General features: G+C 40.0%; 2 protein-coding genes across 2 annotated transcripts in view; both read right to left on the minus strand.

Moving 5' to 3' along the window:
* Window positions 1–372: 372 nt before the first annotated feature.
* Window positions 373–1,950, minus strand: LOC140923930 (uncharacterized). The gene is made up of 2 exons (XM_073373947.1): window positions 992–1,950; window positions 373–940 (listed from the first exon to the last, which is right to left on the minus strand). Exons 1-2 carry the CDS (start codon window positions 1,948–1,950, stop codon window positions 373–375), a joined length of 1,527 nt encoding a protein of 508 aa, XP_073230048.1.
* A 4,725-nt stretch (window positions 1,951–6,675) lies between these two features.
* The window catches only part of LOC140923904 (dnaJ homolog subfamily C member 7-like), a 55,776-nt gene continuing 42,409 nt past the window's right edge, over window positions 6,676–20,042 (minus strand). The window contains exons 11-16 of the mRNA XM_073373925.1: window positions 17,658–17,731; window positions 16,409–16,555; window positions 15,172–15,230; window positions 13,401–13,491; window positions 13,087–13,164; window positions 6,676–8,906 (exon numbers count right to left, since the gene is read on the minus strand). Of these exons, the coding sequence (XP_073230026.1) occupies window positions 8,845–8,906; window positions 13,087–13,164; window positions 13,401–13,491; window positions 15,172–15,230; window positions 16,409–16,555; window positions 17,658–17,731 (511 nt within the window). The 3' untranslated portion in view covers window positions 6,676–8,844. The remainder of the gene's footprint in view (window positions 8,907–13,086; window positions 13,165–13,400; window positions 13,492–15,171; window positions 15,231–16,408; window positions 16,556–17,657; window positions 17,732–20,042) is intronic.

The raw sequence follows: 20,042 nt of genomic DNA on the forward strand, positions 1-20,042 counted from the left end.
CCCTCGTACAGTAGGGGAATACCAACTCCCACTTACTGTTACCTTTGTGGATTTCAAGAAAGCCTTTGATTCCATCAACAGAACAGATATGTTTCCAGTACTGCGACAGTGCGGCATCCCTAACCCTATAGTCAACGCTGTAAGATGCAATCCACTTGTAAACTGGCGTTTATTTGGACGAAACAAACCTATCCGTACAACCAAGGGTATATATACGTCGGACAAGACCAAGCAATCCGTACAAACAAGGATATATACCTTGTCAAGCGTTAAAAACGTCGTTACTTCGTGTGAGTTCCCAAAAAACCCTATTAATCAGGTTAATAACTGGCAATAACAATGTCAATGTCCGATTCTTTATCCTAAACAGTCTTAATCACGGTAGAGGTTCTCTGATTCCTCTAACAGACAGAGTGTCTGTATGGGTCGCAACAATGACGAGGAAGATCCGGTCTTCACTTCAACTGTTCGCACAAGCCCATCCTTTCCGTGAATCACTCTTAGAATACGGGCCAAATGCCTCTTTTCCCTGGGAAGGTCTTGATCCACTACAAGTACTAAGTCTCCAACTTGCACGTTTCGTCGAGGTCTGTGCCATTTTTGTCTCTCCTGTAGGGCTGGAACATACTCCTTCAACCATCGTCTCCAAAAATGGTCAGCCAATATCTGCGTCTGTCTCCACTTCTTCCTCAACAGCATATCTTCTTTCACAAAGGTTCCAGGCGGCGAGCTGCTTACTGTTCTCTGCAACAACAGGTGGTTTGGTGTTAATGGTTGAAGGTCGTTAGGGTCGTCTGAGACGGCACAAAGAGGTCTGGAATTAAGGGTTGCCTCAACTTCTGTCAGGACAGTCGCCAGTACATCTTCTTCCACTAGACTTTCTCCAAGTATACCTTTCAGGGCGGTTCGACTGCTACAGATCAGACTTTCCCATACCCCACTGGCATGAGAAGCCTTAGGTGGCTGAAACACCCACTGGCACCCTCTCTACAGGAGTTCATCTCTGATTTGGCATTGGTTCCAATTTTCAATTGCTTGTCTGATCTCCCGCTCGGCACCCACAAAATTTGTCCCGTTGTCAGAGTACATAAACTTGGGTGGCCCTCTTCTGTTTACAAATCTTCTGAAGACGTTAATAAAACAGTCAGCCTCCAGTGAAGTGGCCAGCTCCAAATGTATTGCTCTAGAATTCATACACGTGAATATTGCTCCCCATCTCTTAACAACTGATCTTCCCTTCTTAACATTCAGGAGTCCAATGTAGTCCACTCCTGTATAGGTGAAGCACGGCTCATAGGCTGTGGTGCGAAATGCTGGTAAGGCGGACATCATCTGTTCCATGGTTGCCGCTCTCTGTTTCTTGCATGTCATGCACGATCTCACAACCTTACGTACGGCAGACCTTCCATTAGGTATCCAAAACTTCTCCCTCAAGTGCGAAAGGATGTAATTTTGTCCAGCATGTAATAACTTCTGATGAAAGCTTGCAATCAGTAGCTGGGCCACATGGTGCTTTGGTGGAACAATCATAGGGAATTTGGCATCAAACGCAATAGGGGCATCTGTAATGCGACCTCTAACTCTCATGACGCCGTCATCCAATATGGGTCGGAGCTTTACAATCTTGCTCGAACGTTTGACATGGCCTCTCGTCTCCAAATCCTGTATTTCTTCTGCATATACTTCTCTTTGTACTAGTTTAACTATAGTCAATGTTGCTTTCTCCAGATCTGCCGTAGTCAGGTGCTTCTCAATATCTGCTTTCTTGTCTTTACGATACTGAAGGTACACCTTGAATTTCAGTAGCCAGGCTACCTTTCGTTGGAGCACTGTCCAAGAGGAATACTTCACAAGCAACTCATGCAATTTCTCTAGTAGAGTGAGAGTGAATATAGCTATTTCGCCCTTTAGTTCTTGGTCGTCTTCGGGAAGAGCCTCAATTTCAAACATGGCCAGTCTTCTTCACCAGTTCTTCCTCTTCTTCCCCGGACACACCTGAACCCTTCTACTTGTGCTTTATTTTAACCATGCAGTCATGTCACTATCGCAAGACAACAAAGGAAGCATTCCTGTTTCTTGCACAGCCCATGACGTGACACTGCACTTGTCATTTACCCCTCCAAAGGAATAAAGTGCCATCGAAAAATTATCCTGAAACAGATCGCTTTCTAGAATTTCGAACACACCTGACGAAAAACGGAAAAAATTCCCGCGAAACGGGAGAAGGATTGGACGGGAACTTGGTCCAGTCCCCACACTCTTCAAGTCCAAAATGGCGGGCCAGCTAGCTTGATGTAATAACAAGTGCATCATCTCAATGCTAGGCTTTCTTTGGGTTATTTTCTTTATAAAAGCAAAACAAGCTTTTTGTTATCCAGCTCCTGAATTAGGCTCAAAATTCCATTTTGCATCGCCTGAGAGGGGCATGAAGTGGTTGTTTCAAAAATTCAATAAACCATAATGAGCCAAATTTTTCTTAACTGATTTTGATAGCTGGGTGACTAAAGTAAACAGTGGTATAGGTTTGGAAGTTATGCAAGAAGGCAGGTGAATATAGTGAAATTTTGAAAAATGGCTATTTTGGGTTGTAATTTTAACATCAATTTTGGCCAAACTCTAGCCCCAGGCTCCTCCCTGTGCAATACCTTGAGGACAAAGTTACATGCACGAACTGAAAGCTCTATTATAGTAGAGTTCATGGTCAAATTCATTTGGCAGCACAATTTACCAGTGGGGTCTTATCACACTTTCAAAATGCCCCCTGGAAGGCTGGATTTTTGGTGCTCAAAGGGCAAAAAATGAGACCCCCCCTGTAACTCCAAAACTAGAACTCAGAGAAGTGAGCCAGAGTGCCTTTTGAAATATCTCATTATACCCAACTTCTGTGTAAAGTTTCAGCCAAATCGGTTGACCACAGCTTTTGGCCCCTGGAACACTTTCTCAGACAATGACACTTAAGCTGCATTCTGGTAACACGGACGGACAGCACAATGATTTTTTTCTATCTGAGTTTCAGTTGTAATTATTCGACTCCTGAGGTAGTCTTTATTGCCTTTAGAAGCCCATTCTTAAATGCAATTGCAAGAACTTCTTCATGTGAGGCACGTTTTTCAGCCGGGCGGTCATTCTTGTTTTCCTGGCTACAGAGCTTTAAATTACGGTCCTTAACCTGCCCATCCTTTGTGTGGTACTTATTTCATACGACGACATTTATCGGCGGCATTTGAATGCCAACTCACAATAGAGACCTTAAGATCGAGGTTTGGTCACTTTACTGCAAACGACAAACTGCGGTCGGCCGTTAACGGTTTCAAGTTACCCGTCTGCCCATATTTGGGACTTAAGATTCGCGGGAGGTATTGCGGCGGCCATGTTTGTTTTTATTCATCCTCTATTTTAACTGAGAAATTGTCTTTGAAATTACGTTTTTTTGAAATAGAATTCGATGGTTAATAAGCAAAAGAGTTCTTTTAAAATCGTATTTCTTCTCAAACGTGGGATTGTGATGTTTCAGGGTTCAAAAAACCTTGCGGTAAATCACTTACCTCTGGAGCGTGGTCTAGCCGTACAAAAGTGAACCTCAAACTGCAAATCTGACGGCAAAGCCCTGTTCACATGACTTCTTGACGTTCGCGGTTTCGGGAAATACCGAAAACCTCAATCTCAAGCTCTCTAATGACACGGTAAAAACCTAAGAAACCGTAATATCGTAATAACATTTAAGTGGTATTTTGAACGTGGACTTTTCATTTTATAATAAAATCCGCCAGTTTGTTTTCCACATTCTGATTACTGACCAAAAATTTTGAAAATATCCTCCGCTTGGGCTAGGAGAAAATTTGAATATTGTTCGTTCCGCGATGAGGCTTCGGGACTTCACTATTCTTGGATCCTCACTAACTTTGTTTCAGGTAAACTAAGGGTTTAAATTCGGATTTTCAACCGCTATCATTGTAGATCTTAAAACATCTTATCTTTATTATATTTTAGTAGTTAGTAGGACAGGAAATATGAACAGCGGTTGCTCGCTTTCGTGTAAAATAACAAGGGGCAATTTTCAATGCCCCGTATTGCCTGCTGCACGTGTTACAGAAGTGCCGACAACATTTAACATTTTCTTAGTCCTTAGGTCCCCTTGACACTTCCACACTGTTTTCCTTGAAATCATCTCGAAATTCCCATGGAACTTATTTCAGCGCCACTGCTCCTGGACTATACACCCGCCTCCGGATATGCGGCTAATCCTAGAATGCACATCACTGTAAATATAACAAGAATTACTAAAATACGATTTTGACTGGGCTGCCAAGGGCGATTATTCCCGGGGAAGAGGTGGCTGTACACATTCAGGCCACCACGTGTAGCTGACCATTGCGTGACATAGCATAAATTTTATTTTGTGTGATGTTGCGTTTAAAGCCTTTCTAACTGTCCTAGTGAATATTTAACAATTATTCTTTGAAATCGAGGTGAATAGTGGCTAAGTATTTACCGAGCCGCGAAGCAGAGAGGTAAATATTCCTAAAGCCACTATTCACCGAGATTCAAAAGAATAATTGTTTTAGTATATAATGTCAGAGAGGAAACCATTAAAAAGTACGATTTGACTGACGGATCAAATCACACGAAAGTTTAAAAATAGGTCTTTGCATAATTTTCAAACATGGCAATTCTCAAGTTTATCACTTCGCAAACAGCGTAATAGCTTAAGTGGACCCGTTAAAAGTTTGAATTGTTTCCTTACCTGAGAAGAAAAGAAAAGCTTTGTTGTTTTCTGTGGACTCGGCAAGGTTATTGTCAAAAAGGTTTGTTCAGCGTTTGTTGTTTCGTTCTTCGCATGAATGAAGAACTGACAAAAATGGCGGCTCGGTTGCTCGAGGTAAGACGTCGTCTTCCTGTAGCATTCTTTTTCCTGTTTACTTGAAACGTAGAATTTCTGCAAACATTTGCTCTCAAATTTGTTTGTCATGAATAAACTTCGATTTTTGGGCCAAATTTGTCTTGTTAGGAAACGCTGCGTTCACAAAACGGCCTCTTCTACGCGAATAAACGGGAGGCGTAAACAACCCATCGAGCACAAAACTCAGCTACAGTAAATGGAAAAACGTCGTTTTGAATCCTTCGAAGTCTTTTCTTCCCTTACAAAAAGTCAACCCTAGGATTTTGTCGACTTTTAAAAGATCGTTCTCTAAAAAAAGGGGGGAAACACCAAGCTCACACATTATCCAGTCGCTAGGAGGTGAATATTGTTGAATAGTCCGAGATAGCGAACCAATCAGATTGTTCAAGATCACTGAGTGTGTATATACTAAATAGCACATTTAAGATCAGTTACAGCTACATGCCGAATCTAAAGCAAGGAATTGATGGCCACGACAAATCCACCCTACGGAAAACTTACGCCGTACCACCTAAAGCTTGAAACTGCCGTCAACCAGCTCACTGCTCTCTAGACGGTAATTGCTTAAAATAAGTCGTGATCTACCAAGCCACAGTGACAACGGAGGACAATAGGCCAGCTGAGAGCTATGTAGGTCTAACCATAAGTCTTCTTGCAGAGACCCAAACAAGAGACTCAGCACCGAACTCAGCAAGCACATCTGGCATTTGAAAGACGCTAAGATTGAATATAAGGTAACTTGGAAGATCTTAAAGCAAGCCGCGCGTTTTAATCCCGCTTCAAATCGCTGGAATTTGTGCCTGTGGGAAAAATATTTTATCATTTGCGGACCCGATCTGGCAAGCTTGGACAAGCGACACGAACTTGCAATTTCCTGCGGGCACGCACGCACGCAAATTCCTTCTTAGCAGCTTTCCATCTTCTGTTGTCACGCAATATTTTTTTTTATTCAAATCCTGCGCACGCGCTTGTAATTGTAGCGTATGTTGTAACAAAGTTTTTGTTGGCAATTTTTTCTGAAGAGTGCCGCGCATGCTGTGCGGTACGAAACTAAATAGTAATAAATATGCCAAGTCAAATCTCACGTTGACACCAGACAACCTTGATTATACTACGCTCTAGTCCTTCTATTGAGCACTCTGCCGATAGGCGGGCATACGTATCAACTGGTATACAAAATATATGTATTTATTTAAAATGCTGCGACTAAGTCATTCGTTAGTCATGATGACAAACATTCTTCCATACTCAGAATGAACACGGCTGAATGCATATTTGAAAGGTTCAGTAGCATGTATTTTTAAAATTCCTCTTAAGTGGCAAGAATAAGACAAAGGACATTTTTCAAAAAATATCATTGTAGTGTGGTTTCGTGACTATATCATCAAAACAAACTTTTTTCTGAACGGTTTCAAATCATAAAAGATTGGTGTGTACACAACTGACCTGTTAAAAGCAATTCAACGAGCTCACAATTTTTTGATTTGCAAAGTAGGAATATGCATGTGATGAACATGACTATTTTATCGGCCAATCAGAAATGTTTTTTTTTTCGGATTCTTCCAGAGGTTAGAGATCATTGGTGCTGACCAAAAGGATCGCAGCTTCTGGTAACGAGATTGGTTTAAGACATGCCTGCTAATAGTTTAGGATTTTGTACTGTTAAGTGGTATGTAGTAATCAGAGGCAATAACCTCGCTACAATTTTTTGGCATTTGTTTAAGAATCGATTGTCTTGTGAATATCAGAGTTAAAAAGCACAAAATTCAACCTGGTGTGTTTCTGAGCGTTTTTATTCTATTGGAACAATACTGTTAAAGGTATGTTTCAACAAGGGTCGTATTGTTAGTGACAAATGAGCTGGGCTAGCGGCTTTGCCTGACCAGTGAAGTTTATCGAGATCTCGGCCATTCTTTTAAACGCAGCAAATGACATGACAACCCCATGATGTTCATGTGATCGTGTTAATCTTCCACGTCGACAAAGTGGACCAACAACAAAAAAGCATTAATAAAGTCGGATTAAAATTCATTTCCCAGCGAACTGAGTCACCGATAAATTCATACGCACCAAAATGAGGAAGAAAAATGATGAAAATTGATCGTTGCATTCTTCTTGCAGTTGCCATTATCTAAACAGCCAAGGCTCTCGTCCCGCAACAAACCTTGCCACCCAAAGCCACCCAGCTCATGTCATTTTAACAAAGATTAGCGCCCGATCATATTAACATCAGGAGGACTGTAGACTATAATGCTAAAAATATACAAAGGTTATCAAAAAGAGAAGGGTAAACTAAGTCCAAACAGAGGCATGTAAGGCCAGGAAAAATCATGTTCTAGGTGGATGAGCGGGTCCCCACTTAGGGACGGACCATTATTTTTCTGGAAGGGGGGTGGGGAGAGAAATTATCTTCTGCAAACATTTCTTTAAAACATATATGTCTCCGCAAACATTTTTTTCCATCGTCATCTTCTTGCGAAAAAATGTTTTCCACTTTTTTCAGTGTTCTTTTTACTTGTGCTAAATATTACCATTACCTTATTAAACTATTAAACAATGATGTACAAGGAGCAGAAGGGACACAGCATGAGAAACGGAAGAAACCGTTGTCCTCTTTTGTAGAAAGCACTAATTACATTATTGAGGAAGAAATTCATGCGCCATGTGGTTCTGGATCAGTTAATCCTACCGTTCACCAAATGTTTGAAGAATTGAAAACTGGGATATGTTTGACAACCACTCTGAAACAAGCTCAGACAGTGATGAAACAGGCAGTTACTCATCTGCTGATGAGCATTCTGAAATTGAGCCATTATAAAGACTGTATTTTATTAAATTTAAAAAATTAATGTAGTACACATTAACTTTCTAAATACAATGTATTTTCTTCACAATGGCTGAGTTTCAGAAAGCTCATCAGCAGATGAGTTACTGCCTCTGAGCTAAGCCTTGTTTTAGACTGGTTGTCAAATATATCCCATTTTTCTACAAACATTTGCCCTCCATGCGTGGGATCGATGTCTTAAGCTTGAGAGTTGGCAAGAGTTTTGGTAATTTTTTTTAAATATCTTAACTGACTTCGATTTATTTTGTCTTTTCAGACCCTGCAAACAATTTTTGTCAATATTTTTCATCCCCCCTCCAGAAAAATAATGGTCCGCCCCTTATTTAAAGACCTGAATCCCCCACTTCTGACATGGAACGGCCATGACGTGTCGTGGGGTTTGTGTTAACCGGCTTTGCCACAACAAGCCGCAAAAGAGCTGACAAAAAAAAGAAGTAATTCAAAGCTGACACACTAGCACCGGGAAAAGTCTTACCTGGACAATAACTATCTTTCAAAAGAAAATTTCCTCTCAGAATTCAAACCCCAAAACATTAAATTTAAAAATTAAGCATCTCCTTTGTCAGAAACTGAAAGGAATGCTTACAAGCAAAGATAGAAATACAAAATTATCAAAGTTGTGCAGGGGAAAGGGGTGGCCGGGATAACAAATGTCAGAAAGGGGCGGCTGAGATACGTGCCAGCTGTAAAGATACTACTTATTTTACCGAGAATTCTTTAAAAATGATACACACTTTCACAGAAAAAGGGGTGTCTGCGGTCCACTTGACAATCCTCTGGATCCGCCCATGTTTTGAACACGAAATTAATGTCCACTTTGAATAATTTATTGGGAGATAATAAGCGTAGAGTATGGTAAGTCTTCGCCCTGTTAAGAACACCTTTTTTACCGTTATTTAGACTGAAATAGATTGAAGATCGTAAAACTTCCCCGAGCCATTAAAAGTTGTTATTTGACGTATTTGTTGTTAAAAGAAACAAGCAGTAATGTCTGTGTATCATTTAAGCTTGACTGGAGCAGCAATGGTGTACAAGCTATACGTTACTCAGTGTTATCTCCGCTATTGATGACGTAAAGGTACAAAAGGTAAGTTCAAAGTTAGCCAAAGGTGAACTGAAATCCACCTGGAAATCCACTGGACGAGAAACCACCCGGTCCACCTGAAGAAAGGGAAGTATATAACACGTTAAATTCTTGTCATCACAGCCAGCTTCATGAACTTACTAAAATGATTGCTAAATGTATTATTAACCTCGAGGAGGGTGTTAATTCTTCATACCTTACGAAAGTAGCCTAATCATCAACAGTATCGGGACAGGAAGGGATGTTTACTTTAGCAGATAATATCGTATTTTTGTCTATTCGGTACAAGTCTTAAACCATCTTCTCCAGCTACACACTGCCAAAGCCAAATTTGGTCAACGCTCCAGCCAGTTGCAAAAATACTCTGCACTTTACCTTATTTTGGCTTAAATAGCCTGCCCATGATCTTGTGCTTGTGATTCCCCTTCCTCCCCGTATCAACGTTGCTAGCAATACAAGACCGTGCTCAAAACTTGGAGGAAAAACCTTCACTGGAAGGGAGGAAGGAGGTGAGGTCGCACAAAAGTGTGACTAGCAGCGATTTGAAGTGAAAAAGGCCGGTTTTTCGTCGGAGTGTGTCACCTTTTTTGCATCTGGTTGAAGCTGGTTATGAAGAATTAACCGGCGAATGTACATCGTTCAGTAACGAAAAAATATTTTGAAGGAATAAAATGATTTAAGTTGTACCATGATTGAAAGATCAATTTTTCTACAAGCAACATTTTCAACAAGTGCTTGCTCATGGCACTCTTGAAGAAAACTAATAAGGTTCTTTAAGGTCAACATCGCCTGCTTTAGTTCCATCACGAGAAACGTCCAATTGGGACCTTCCCACATGTAATTGTTTTATTTCGTCTCATCATTTCCTTCATTAACAGACCAATAGATTTGCAAATGGGCGTCAGCGTTAACAGTCTAGGCCATAACCATTTCTGGATATCGGTTTCGTGCCTTGTGATTGGTTGAGGTCAAAACCAAAACAACATAAACTTGTCCGAGAGATATTGGAAATGAGTAGAATATCGAGTAAACCAATTTTTTGATGGCAGGCATTTGCGGCAATCAGCCAAAATTCAGTAGTAAACACTGCATAGAAAGACAGCATAAAAAAAATAATTCATTTATTTGAAACATTTAGCATACAAGTCTTGACATTCCCGAACTCTGAGAGAGTGAAAAATTCATCATTTGAACGTCGTGGCCTTCCACCCGCGGCGCCAAAGAATATACTTAAACCACAGGGCGCCCCCACAATCTGCGTGTGTAACCGATGTTATTTTATACTAAATGCACTAAGTGTGTATATAAATCAACGTTGAATAAACGTTGAATTACCTTACCTGTGGTATCGAGTTCGCCGTTTACTGTTCCTAATAATCGGCGAACTCGAAATCCTTCAAAATTTCATATGCAGGTATTTCAAATTAAGCTGAAATACCACTGCTCTAAGCCAATCAAATTGCAGAAATTTCTCATGAAGTAGTATAATGCAGGAAATAGGTCAGCTTCATTACCTCTCAACGTGAAACCAACGGCAACAACAAGATTTGCTCGACAGCATAATCTACCCGCTAGAAAAGAATCGGAGGCTAATGTGGCAGGAGCGGCGGTTGACGGGTGGCGGGTGACGGGCAAGCCAGGGAAAAGCACCCTGGGGACGATGTTGTTTGTAAAGGAGAAATATCACGATAATGAAATAAAATGACTGTAATTATCTCTATTTAATATAACTTGGTATAATGTGATTGATAGCTAACACATATATTGTAATTTTGAATTATCTCAACGTTTATGTGCCAGCTGATATAAGACTCCAAATAAAAATACATGTCTTGTCTTGTCTTGTCTACGTCAGGCTACGTACACCTAAGGGGACTATTTTTCCCAAGACTTTATTTTTATAAACTGAGAAATCATGCTACATGTTGCCTGCGTCGCAGACACTGTAAACCTTCTGTTTAACAAATAGATTCCATGTTGCCGTGCGTCTGTTCAGTAATAGATCACAGATGACGTCAAAATGTCGTAAAAACAAAGAAGTGGCACACGAGCCGCAGGCGAGTGTGTCACTGTTGTTTTTACCACATTTTGACGTCCTCTGTGATCTATTACTGAACAGACCCACGGCAACATGGAATCTATTTGTTTTATACAATGATCAGAAAAGAAAAAGACCGATACACATACCTGCCTCGAACCGCTTGACCTTTTGAGGATTTGTGCTAGTTTAGGCCTTTTTTAAGTCCCAAACCCAACTTTTCATCTTAGCTTCTTCTTTATCTTACTCGTGTACAGTTTCTTCGAAAAGTTTTTCACCGTCTTTTCTTGCTCAAAGAAGAATAATAGCGAAAACATTTTGTAAAACAGCGAGTCTCTCGTAGCGAAGACACACGATGGCAACTGTTGTGAAGATTTCTTGTAGTTTAGGCATTGTCAAGTAGTCAATAGCTTTTTTGGTCTCCGTTTCTCCATTTTTCTTCTTTGTAAATAGCTCCTGCTAAACTTTTTCCGAAGCTTTCACTTGCCTCAATCCGAAATAATCTCACAAACATTTTCAAAACCGCGTGCCATGTTGAACAAAACAAAGAAAACAAGTTTCCCGTGACGTCATTCATGTATCTGTACTCTAATAGATAATGGGCAACGACCAATCACAGCGCGCGTAGCATTCACATCATTGTATAAATAGAGCTATATTAATGGTTTAGAGGACTGCGTGGGCCGGCTGCAACGCAGGCTATGCCACAAGGTATGGCGCAAGGGACGTTTCGCCAGGCTACACGCGGTGTGTCAAATTGAAATGGGAAATGTCAAGCAAGACAAATGGCACGTGTCTAACCTTATCCAGAACTTGAAGTGAATTTTTTGCGTATGCATCTCTACATTTTCCTGCCGCGAAAAAGTAAGTGTAAGGCCAAGATCGCTTTTTTCGCAAGTTTTTAGTGGCAGACATTTCCCCCTTTTCTGGAAGGATAACGGACAATTATCGTTTCTTAAGGTGAGGGAGTGGCGATGATTCTAGGGACAGCATACAATTTTCAATATCGCTGGGCTTTTTGAATATTTATCTTCTTTCATTTTCTGGACTTTCTTTGTTTAATGGATTGCACTTTTTATATTTGATTGCGTGACATTGAAAACAGAGAATTCTCACGTAATGCAAGGATAACTATTCTTTTGTTGCAAGCGATTAAGCTATTAAATCTCTACTTTAATTTCAGCGCCAATATATGTTAATATATGTTAAGGGATAGAATCCGTTAAAGCTCTATCAGTTTATCCGCCAACCGCGACCCGCGGAAAAGTCCTACCGAAACAAATGACACTTTACATTATGAGATAAAAGTCGTTCAGTCCTACAGGCCCGCCGTTTTTTTACCAAGTTAATTCGGGTCATTAAAATCACTATCCGTGAAAATTCAACATCCTGAAAACAATCGTGACGAAGCATGGCACGAAATCACCAAAGTTCCATTCTTGTCAGAAACAAAAAGCACAGGAAATAACCTCTGCATGTGAGACTGTTAAAGTTTGGATTCTTCCACTCTGTAATCTACCCGCTGCTACCCGGCACTACACTGCTCTGCATCAGATAGTTTTTTTTTTTCCACGAAGACGACAAAGTGTAACGACATATTAAATGTGAAGTTCATTCATTCATCATGCCTGGAATCTCATCAACACGAGCATACATGCACAGTAACTCCTTTATCGGCGCCCTCGCAGAAGGCCCCTTTGATCGACTTTTCCACAGAATTTTTGTCTCAAATCACAACCGAGGCTATCACCTATTCGCTTGTTATATTTTGTCACTCTTTGCCTTTAATTTCGCAATGTTTCATGGAACATAACTGAGGACTAAATCCGCTAAGGCTCAAATAAGATTAGAAATAAGTTTCCTCGAAGTCGGCATTATAAAAGCCATTATTGATGACGTCATCGAGTATCCAGAAATGGTTATGGCCCGGACTGCGTAAGTTGGAAACGTTGATATAAACATCAAATACATATTGTATACATGAGAAGTATTTTATAAAAAGTAATTCTAATCGCGCTAGTGGACCACAAAGAATAGCACAGGAGATAGAAAGAACATAAGTTTCTTCAATGACGTATAAATTAAAGATGAACCACCTGTCTACAGCGCTCGACTTTTCGGTTTATTGTGCCCTGCCTTTTTCACTGTCTTCAAGCCGATGGCTGTGTATAGTTTTGATTGTATTTCTATATTCTGATTCTATTGTACCGTCAACATACCTCCCGGTCCACCAAAGTTGAACCCGCCGAATCCTGGACCTCCAAAGAATGCTTGAAATATTGAATTTGGATCAAAATCTAAGTGGTATAGAACAAAGGAGACAATCAATAGATATGAAAGATATATGCAACAGCAGTCATGGGTAATACACACAAGCGAAATAACAGAAAAAGCTCTCGTGCCGTAAGACTGAAGATAACATGACACGTACACACACAGCAGTATCTGCTAACTCTTATCTACATATGCAACGGAAGGGTCTAACTCTTTGCCGGGCGAATAAAAACTTAAACAATTTAAAATTGTGACAAACCTGTGTTCATAAAGCCGTCCTCGAGGTCTTGTCCTGAGTCATACCGAGCTTTTTTCCTGGGATCTGATAATACGCTGTACGCTTCATTTACCTAAAAAATAAACAAGTTCCATTGTTAAAACACGAGACCACTAAGACTTTTACAGAACTCGTCCTTGTTAGTCTGTGCAACGCGCTTTTCGTCGTATTTTGGACACAAATGGCGGTTATTGTGCCAGGCGTTCCTAGCGGAGACCGTGGAAACTGGGAATATTAAGAATCGTTGCGTGATCGAAGCCACGCATGTTTTGCCAAGAAAGCTTAGGAAAGATTAAGTCGAGAACTTTTCCGAAACGTGTCGGTCCACGAATTCAATCGCTTGAAAACGTTGATTACTTAGAACAAGTGAACACTTCTGAGTGGTGGAAAAATAAAATATAAATCTTAATTAACAAAACTGCGATGGTCGGGTGTTGTAACCTTTCATTGTATATAAATGGTCTTGTGATGAGCATGCGGTTTATTTTCGGCGATGATTCAAATAAAGTGCCATGTAGGAAACTTTTTTGATCTTGGCGATGATGTAATTTCTCTGGAATCGTGTATTTATACACGCGTATAGCCTGCGAACGCAGACGTATTTCCGGTCGTCGCTAACAAGCGTCCTAAATCAGTTCAGAAACAAATAAAAAGTATTGACGTCGATCAAGTAGGAAGTTAAAAAACCTTTAGCGAGTAAATCCCCTTTCGTGTAGAATTAATCGCCCCCTCATTTCTCGATATAATCTCCAAGCAAGCGAGACGGAGAGCCGCTGTAAGCGCGTTCTTGTTTTCTTTTAATCAGTTGAATGTAAATTTTGTGTCATGGGAAGAGTACGCGTCCCGTTAGGACCATTACGCCCGGGCCACTACCGGCCATGTGTTAGAAAACTCTTTACTGGGTTAATCATGTATCTACCCTCTCAAAATAAAGAACATTGTATTGTTTGTATTGTATTGTTCTTATTTATAGCTTTTTACGTTTTTGAGTTTTCCCGTCACCTCCCTCAAACCAAAAGAGAGAGAGAGAGAGTAAAGAAAGTCATATGGCTGTCGATGCGTTACGAAAACAACAGCAAGCGTTTCGCCTTGGGAAGTCCCAGGACAGCCTGATAACAGCATATTTTCCCCAAGCCTCTTACTTTATTAAAGTACAATCGACGCCCGATAACTCGAACTTTCTAGGGAAATCGAAAAATGTTCGAGTTATCGGGAGTTCGAAGCAAATAACCGGAAATAACAAAATAAGCGAATGGGGGGGGGGGGGGGGGGATGCAATTAAGCGACCAAGTATACAGGAATGGACACTGAATTTGAACTAGAAGGACAAAAAAGTAAAGACAAAACATTGCCACGGTTGCTTTGAAATAAATTCAATGTCTCGGACTTCAGTACACGGTTTTTTTCCTGACTTCTCACGCGCTTACAACATGGTTCCAGTTATCGAGGGTAAATTTATATAGAAAAGATCTGAAGGGAAACAAAAATGACTTCGAGTTAGCGAAGGTTCGAGTTATCGGGAGTCAACTGTATGCCCTGACTCATAACCATACGTAAATTACTGTAATATGCGTGCAAGGGAAGACTTAAAATTATTAGCGACTAAATCAAAGATGAATTACAGGACAAGGTCTGAAAATCAACCACACCTTTTGATCCTTAGGACTCCTAAAACACAAAGATATATAGCTAAGTTGGCAGAATACATAAGCATATTAAAAGAATGCTGTCTAGAACAGTAAAACAAACAGACCTCTTTAAACAACAGTTCTTCACTTTTTTTCACTTCATCTGTCGCACCAGAGTGACGATCTGAAAAAGTTATCATATGCAACCAGTTAGCGTGCGAGAAAGTTCTCTCGCAGGCTAGCGACCAGTAGAGTATTAAACAATTTTGATATTTGAAGGGGCGTTCGAACCAGAAGCAGTTATCGTTTGACGTGTTTAAAAGTGCTGAACACTAACAACAGTCTTCAATATAATCAGCTCCTCCCCGCATTTTTGCGTTTCGGTCATGAGTGGGTCATTAAAGGTAAAGGTAAAAGTAAAGATCCTTTCTTTCGCGTCGGTAAATCGTAACAGTCATCATTTGACTGACATCCTGCACTTATTTTACCCCCCTCTCTATCAGTGCTCCGTTTTACGGGTATTTAAAGTAACTTAAAGCTACGCAAAAGGGAAAGAAGTTGATTTGAGGTCACACCTGGGAACCGAAATCGGCAACTCTCGCACGGAAGGCCGTGCACTACCCGATTGTGCCAATCCTTGCTCCCTTACATTTGATTATGAGTACGACTTGAATTTTTTTGCTGACTAGCACAAATAAATGTTAGGGATAAGATTGACATGATAAGTAATTAAATAAGGTACACGAATTAGAAGTTTGTAAATAGTAGGCTTGTACTCATAGTCCAATCTAAAGGTCCCTCAGAATTATCAGAACAGCAGCGTGAGGTGTAAGTCAGTTACTGTTTTCAAGATGCACTGCAACAAATGCAACTCTTGAACATGCACAGATATTTTAATGACAGAATTTGATGCAAATGAAAACAACTTGATGTCGAAAAGCGAGTGATCGACGAGCAGCCATCTTGGTTTCAAATGTATTAAGAAGGCGAGAATCGAAAGTCCTTATTTGAGCCAACAAGCTATTAGACAGCCTAGGGTAATCACCCTGAGAGAAAGAGTTATCGACTAAAGAAAAGTGAATCACAAGAAAATATGGGTTTCAAGAGGAGGCAACCTATTCACCCACCTCCAAACTGTACAAGCACATCAATGTGTTCAAGGCGGAAAACAACGATAACATACATATAATATCTTTCAAAAAGCGACATCGCGGGGCCTATTCTATCCCACTTCACATGATATAGACTCAATAACATTACTTTCTTCACTGAATAGTCTCCCTTAAAAACGTTGGTCATAGCCTTGCTAGCACTGCCTTATAATGCTCTTCAAACACTTTGCCCCGTTGCGCTAGCTCTTACCTGGATGATGTTTTAGTGCTTCTTTTTTGTACGCCTTTTTAATTTCTTCCTCTGTTGCCCCCTTGGAAATGCCTAGAATTTTATAGTAATCTTTTCTTTTGCTCTTTTTCAGTTCAAATTTCGCCTCTTCTAGCATTCGTCGATGCTCTGAAAAAAAAAAAATTATTTGAAGCATACCTGAAGAAGCAAAAGCATGCAAACATCACATTTAAGTTTCCTGCCTTGATTAAACTGGATTACTTACGTACTATTACTTACTTACTGATATGACATCTTTGCATCAAACGAGGGAACTTTTCAAAACCTTAGCAAGATACTTCAAGCTAGGTTCTCTACTTTCACTGTTTTGGAAAGTTTTTTGATATTATCAGTACGGTACCAATTCACTAAACATTTCAAAAGTTTACTAAAAAGGTTTTAAAAAACTGAGAGCTGAAACTAATGTTATCGTCGGCGCCATTTGGCAGCATAATTTTTAATCGAGCGAGAAGGGTTTTCAACGAGAAAAATCCATATTCTGAGAAAAAAGAAAAAAAACCCGTTACGTTAACTAATCATTTTACGTATCATTCCTCATGGGTTCACTTGTAAATGAAATTCCTAACACAACAACAGAGCTGCAGAAGGATGCCTTAGACGTTTGACTGCGTTGGAGTTGTCCCCGAAATGGTAGCGAAAGATGGTCTCGATATGTTCAGGTCCTTTTTACCGCTAAAATGTTTCAGAATATGTAACAAGCTTGAAGGGCCACAGTTAACAGAATGGTAGCCTGCGAATACAGCCGTTTCTCCTTGCTCCTATGCTTCTTGCTGGAACGTCTGCACCTCAGCGACAGAAATTCCATACTGATGACGTACAATCTGTCCGGAATCTGGTCAGGAGCTCTGATTGGTCGACATAGTAGTTATATTGTTTTACCTCTTGTTTACGAATGACAGACAAAAGACAAAAGGCCACAAAGGTCTAATGTAAACGCGATGAATCTATAACAAAACGGTCAATATTCGTGGAATACATTCTTCTCTAGAGGAAGCATGCTGGGGCTCATTCGCAGTAGAACACAAAACTTTACCATACTCGACCAGGAGAAACATAAAATCAAGCAAATGTACTTTTGCGACCCCATGACTACCGGATTTATCATGTAAACATTGAATTGCTTCATCAGTATGAAATTTCTGTCGCTGAGGCGCAGACGTTCCTCCTATGCTTCTGTCGCAGGATAACACCATGGTTGTGGTCTCCTCACCTCGAGATCGGTCCATTTTACAAACTTTTTCATAATCTCTTACAGCTTCTTCGTATTTTTCTGCTTCCATGTAACTTAAAAGGAATAAACGAACATGGTCATATTACTGGCGAATAGCTCAAACCTGGAAAACACATATGCAGATTTATTAAAATTTTAACTGAGCAAGTTCCATTTAAACTGCACACATTGCTGTGGACCAGATTGTCGGATTTGGATTAGAGGGAAGACAGTTATGTTTTCTACGGAAATCAGATGGACGGATGAGACACAATATAGGGATCTTTAACCAAAAAATATATCAGGCGATTTCCCATTTTGGCACAGAGGTAAGAATTTATCTTCCCGCTTTGAATCATAATTAAGCATAAATTGACGTACAGCCTATAATTCGAGAGATCCACCTTCTTTCTATTGCCATTATGAAACTGACCATAGGAGCCTGATTTTTTGAAAACCTTACGGTTTAAAAACCAAGTGTAAGAGAAGGCAGCATGGCCGAGTAGTTAGAGAGTTGGACTTGCAGACAAGAGGCGTCAAAATTCCCCACAGTTGGGATTCTTAACCCTGTTATGTTTCACAATCATTCGTTTCAGTTACCGTTAATGATCTCATAGACGCCCAGACGGGGCGTTTAATAGATACAAGGCGTTTATTTCATAGTTGTAACAAGCTCAACAACACTATATGCTTTCTCGCAAAAAATATCAAAAGAGTTTACAAATGGCATAATTTCAAGTCGATCCATTGATACTTCTAGGTCGTCTAGAGATCTACATCGCTCTTTCATATCTCAACTTCGATGTCAGTTCTCGTGTTCAGGGTAAAGAAACTGCAGAAATTGAACGACTCTAAATATAAATCTAAATATTGTTTTGTCGGCAATATCCAGGGGACATCACGCTAACTCTAAAACACTCCAAGACAAAACAAATGGTAATAAAAGCTAAAACTACAAATAAGACAAATATTAACTGCTAATAAAAAGAGTTAAAGGAGTTAACTTTTAAATAAAGACAGAGATTGGCTTTTCAGTTACTGTCCTGGGAAAGAAAGAAAATCTAAAAATATCCTTGTGTTCTTTCGGTACAATACACTTAAAATCATGGCTTCCTCGTGTTCCCCTTTCTCTATTTGGAATCAAATAGTCCTGCCATTTCCCACCTTATACATAACGGACAGCCTTATGTGTATTCTCATTGTTTCAAGCGTGTCCCACTTTAAATTTTGCAGCATTTCCGTCACGCTCGCTGTTCGATCATAATTTCCCGTGACAAAGCGAGCCGCTTTTCGTAATACCCCTTCTATTGCGGCTTTATCTTTCTGGTAGTGCGGGTCCCATGCACTACAGTCATACTGGAGCTTTGGCCTCACAAGTGTCGTGTACGCGGTTTCTTTCACAGATTATTTGGCCCAGATGAGATTACCTCGATGTGTGGGGACCACCTTATTTTGTTACCAAGCCCTACTTCCAAATAAGGGTGAGAATCCACTTCTTCTAGAATTTCTCCACAAAATACGTATTCCCGCTTTGGTTGATCTCTCTTGGTTGTTCACTCCGGTCCTCTTCCTATGATCTTCGTGGCAACTACATTCTTTCACTAAGTAAACCTAAAACAACTACCTATGGTCTTAACTCCTTTTCTTACTTTTCAGCTAAGCAGTAGAATACACTGCTGGACTTTTTTCGTACCAGTTTTTTGCAGACTTTAAGACCAAAATATAGGATGTTACCTTCATGTAGATACTTTTTGTCTGACATACTTAAACTTAAAATTGTGAATTGTAAATAATATATTCTTTTTCCTTTTTTTTTATGTGCTTATTATTATTAATATTATTTTATTATTACTTATAATGCATTGAATGTATATATATATTTCTATATTATTTTCATGTAGTGTCAGCTCGAAGATATTAGCTTGTTAGCTACTCTAAAATTCGAGTATAAATAAAGTTTTATGTTATGTTATGTTATATTATCTTGACGATCAGCTGCATCTTCATCACAAAAGATTATTCCATATGACAATGCATCATCAGCAAAAAGTCTAACGGTGGAGTTAAGACCATTAGGTAAATCAGTTATATCTATTGAGAACAGTAACGGTCCTAAGACCGTCCGGATGTCGTGGCTACAGGAGCAGATGATGCCCCCTCAATTACTACTGATTGGGTGCGCTGTGATAGAAACGATTCGAACCAGTTTAGTAGTGAGCCACGAATTCCGTAATACCCAAGTTTCGTCAACAGACGACGACGAGGAACTTTGTCAAACGCTTTTGAAAAGTCAACGATTGCGGCGTGAATTGTTTTGTTAGATTGAATAGTACTTGCTCTGTCTTGAATGGTACATATGGGATGTGTTTCTGTTGATCGTTTCGC

The sequence above is a fragment of the Porites lutea genome, chromosome 14 (assembly GCF_958299795.1).
Source record: "Porites lutea chromosome 14, jaPorLute2.1, whole genome shotgun sequence".
NCBI classification, from domain to species: Eukaryota; Metazoa; Cnidaria; class Anthozoa; order Scleractinia; family Poritidae; genus Porites; species Porites lutea.

Coding starts and splice junctions, on each gene's coding strand:
- LOC140923930 (XM_073373947.1), bottom strand. CDS start 1,950: ATGTTTGAAATTGAGGCTCTTCCCGAAGACGACCAAGAACTAAAGGGC. Junction 941..991: donor CAAATCAGAGATGAACTCCT/GTAGAGAGGGTG, acceptor TTCTCATGCCAG/TGGGGTATGGGAAAGTCTGA.